Raw genomic sequence first — 3,891 nt, forward strand, 5'->3', positions numbered from 1 at the left:
AAAAAAAAAAAAAAAAAAAAAATTACAGAACACTTGGCTGGGCATGGTGGCTCACACCTGTGATCTTAACACTTTGGGAGGCCGAGGTGGTTGGATAACTTGAGATCAGGAGTTCGAAACCAGTCTGACCAACATGGTGAAACCCCATCTCTACTAAAAATACAAAAATTAGCCAGGCGTTATGGCAGGCGCCTGTAATCCTAGCTACTATGGAGGCTGAGGCAGGAGAATCACGTGAACCCAGGAGGTGGAGATTGCAGTGAGCCAAGATCGTGCCATTACACTCCAGCCTGGGGGACAGAGTGAGACTCCGTATCAAAAAAGAAAAAAAATTACAGAACCCATGAGTTATCGATATCTTAAACTTTGAATAAAACTGATGTTTCTTTATGGTTAAATTCAGACTGTAATTTACTTTTAGGTAGCAATATCACATCAGTGAGGCTGTGTCTTTCTGTGTGTACCAGTGCATCATAAAAATTTGTTCTAGTGCAGTTGATGTTAATGATTCACTTGGTTAAAGAACTCTCTGAGAGACTGTTTTAGTATAGTTGATTATGTTTTCATTATTATTAACTGTCTTTATGCAGCTGATGCCATCACATTTAATCTGGTAGCTGCCCTTCTTCCTTAGGTTTTCTTTGCATATACCTGTCTTTGGAAAATGAAAGCTCTCATCTTTGTTTACAATGCAAAAAAACTGGGAAAAACACAGGTTCCTTCATTTACTGGATGTTTGACAAAATATTATTTTTGGGCCAAAAACACTGGCATTACTGGTGAGCTTGTTAGAAATTCAGCAACTCAGACTTTATTCCAGATTTTCTGAAAAAATAATCTGTATTAACAAAATCTTCAGTTCATTGAATACATTAAAATGTGAGAGATAAATTCTAACTCAACATGTCTTTTGATCTGAAAATATACACAACTCATTCTGTAAGATGTAAACATAGCATTCAAAAATGTATATGTTGTGTTCATGCCCTTAATTTTATACTCTATCGTTTAGAAAAATGTCTTGTGTACACTGATGTTGTGGATCTTATGACACTGTCTTCTCAAAGTTAGAGAATATATTAGAGAATATTTCTGTTTGTAAATTAATTTATTGAATAATTTCAGTCAGTCATATAAGTGAGAAGCAGTTCTCTTTTCTCTCTCATTTCCCCTTGAATTAAAAAAGTCTACCCATGGGCACTTGGTAAATATGTTTCTCTCTCTCTCCCTGTGTGTGTGTGTGTGTGTGTGTGTGTGTGTTTCAGGGACCATTGACATTTACAGATGTGGCCATAGAATTCTCTCTAGAGGAGTGGCAGTGCCTGGACCCAGCACAACAGAACTTATATAGAAATGTGATGTTAGAGAACTACAGAAACCTGGTCTTCCTGGGTGAGAATAACTTCAATACACCATTCCTAATATACCCTAAATGTTTCATTTCTCCTCTTTGTAGAATGTTTTTTGGTAATTTATGCTTTGCATAAATAAATTTCAGATTCCTGTTTTTAAGAAAAGTTTGGGGATTTGTTCATGTAGAAAAGAATTTCTTCAAGATGTTTTATCTTCACCTGAACTTTCCATATTCCTGAGCTGATTTGTATTATGTACTCTTGATTAGTGATAATTTCAGGAATTTAGTGGCCTAAAATATCGTTGCCCACACCTTAAAATCTAATTGTCACAATCGACTTTTTATTAAGTAGTACTGGTCAATGAAATTGAGAACCTACAAATTTAAAATATTTTCTAAAGATTTAGAAATTTCTCTTATAAATTGGTATTTGGGGATTAATTTACTAGAATATTGTACTACATCCTCTTCACTGAGCACATTACTAAATTGGTAATTACAGAATATAAGCAAGATTCATCTTCTTTATTTTTAATTAAACAGGCATTGCTGTCTCTAAGCCAGATCTAATCACCTGTCTAGAGAAAGAAAAAGAACCCTGGAATATGAAGCGACATGAAATGGTGGATGAACCCCCAGGTAGGTGAGAGTGAATACAACAGACAACACAGATGAGAGGTCCCAAGGCCAAAAAGAAAGCCAGTCCTTACAATGTGATTTGGGAAGCTATGTTTCAAAGAAAATATTTTCTGAAAAACTGCGTTCTAAAAAACTTTCAGCCTGGCACAGTGGCTCACGCCTGTAATCCCAGCACTTTGGGAGGCCGAGGCGGGTGGATCACGAGGTCAGAAGATCGAGACCATCCTGGCTAACACAGTGAAATCCCGTCTCTACTAAAAATACAAAAAGATTAGCTGGGCATGGTGGCGGGCACCTGTAGTCCCAGCTACTTGGGAGGCTGAGGCAGGAGGGAGGCGGAGCTTGCAGTGAGCCAAGATCGCGCCACTGCACTCCAGCCTGGGCAACAGAGCGAGACTCCATCTAAAAAAAAAAAAGTTAACTGGGCGTGCTGTCACATGCCTGCAATCCCAGCTTTTCAGGAGGTTGAGGCAGGAGAATCGCTCGAACCTGGGAAGTTGAAGTGAGCTGAGATGGCATCATTGCACTCCAGCCTGGGCAACAAGAGTGAAACTCCATCTCAAAAAAAAAACAACAAAAAACACCTGTCTTAGTGACTGCCCTACAGCACAAAGTCCTGAAGAATATTTACTTTGTCAAAAAATAAAATGGGAATTAGCAACTACCAAAGCCCCTTGTAATAAGCCAACTAAAGGTTGTGCAGACCCTAGTGCAGACCCCGCAGCCTTGTGACCAGGCTACACCTGCTGTGTACTACAAACCCATAGGGCATCCCAGCACCCTGGGGACCCAACAAAAGAGCCTTACCTCGTGAGGCCAGTTTATAAAAATTGAAGAGGTGTTTCTTCTTCAAATTCACAGACACCAGTGCAAAACTGTATTGTACCCATTGTTAATGCCTCTATTTTAATAATAGCACTGGAAGTATGTGGCATAAATATTAGTCAGAAAAATAGAAAATAGGCTGGGCATGGTGGCTCACGCCTATAATCCCAGCACTTTGGGAGGCCAAGGCAGCTGGATCACCTGAGGTCAGGAGTTCCAGACCAGCCTAGCCAACTTGGCAAAACCCTGTTGCTAGTGAAAAATACAAAAATTAGCTAAGCGTGGTGGCAGGCGCCTGTAATCCTAGCTACTTGGGAGACTGAGGCAGGGAGAATTGCTTGAACCCAGGAGGCAGAGGTTGCAATGAGCCAAGCTTGTGCCAGTGCACTGCAGCCTGGGTAATGGAGTGAGACTCTGTCTCAAAACAAACAAACAAAAAAAAAGCGTTGAAATTGAAGACAAGTAAAAAGTTGCTGTTTGTAGATTATATAATCTTATATTTAAAAAACCATAAACAGTACATTAAAACCTGTCTAAACTAATAAATGCCCTCAGTATATTAGCAACATATAAAATTAACATACAAGTGTAAGTTATGGTTCCGTACACTTAAACTATCTGATAGAGGAAGAAAACAATCTTATTTACAATAGCATTAGAATAATAAATTTCTGAAAACAAATTTAACCAAGGAGGTAAAAAGTATTTACAATTAAAGATGTATCAATGAAAGAAATTAGAAAAGACATAAATTTTAAAATATTTTATGTCTATGGATTGAAACAATAAATATTTTTAAAGTACCATATTATTCAAAGTGATATATAGATTCAATGAATTCCCAATGAAAATTTCAGTGGTTTTTTTTTTCCCCCACAGAAATGCAATTTTAAAATTTACATGAAACTACAGTAAACTTTGAATAGCCAAAGCAATCTTGAGGAAAAAGAACAAAGCAAAAGAACGTTGCCTGGCGCGGTGGCTCAAGCCTGTAATCCTAGCACTTTGGGAGGCCGAGACGGGCGGATCACGAGGTCAGGAGATCGAGACCATCCTGGCTAACACGGTGAAAC

The 3,891-nt window shown here is 38.4% G+C and overlaps 1 protein-coding gene across 1 annotated transcript in view; it reads left to right on the forward strand.

Annotated features, from left to right (window-relative positions):
* LOC108530632 (zinc finger protein 429-like) overlaps window positions 1–3,891 on the forward strand; it is a 31,353-nt gene that overhangs the window by 16,856 nt on the left and 10,606 nt on the right. The window contains 2 exon segments of the mRNA XM_017873637.1: window positions 1,266–1,392; window positions 1,898–1,993. Coding sequence (XP_017729126.1) covers window positions 1,266–1,392; window positions 1,898–1,993 — 223 coding nt within the window.

The sequence above is a fragment of the Rhinopithecus bieti genome, unplaced genomic scaffold (genome assembly GCF_001698545.2).
Source record: "Rhinopithecus bieti isolate Rb0 unplaced genomic scaffold, ASM169854v2 scaffold_8624, whole genome shotgun sequence".
NCBI classification, from domain to species: domain Eukaryota; kingdom Metazoa; phylum Chordata; class Mammalia; order Primates; family Cercopithecidae; genus Rhinopithecus; species Rhinopithecus bieti.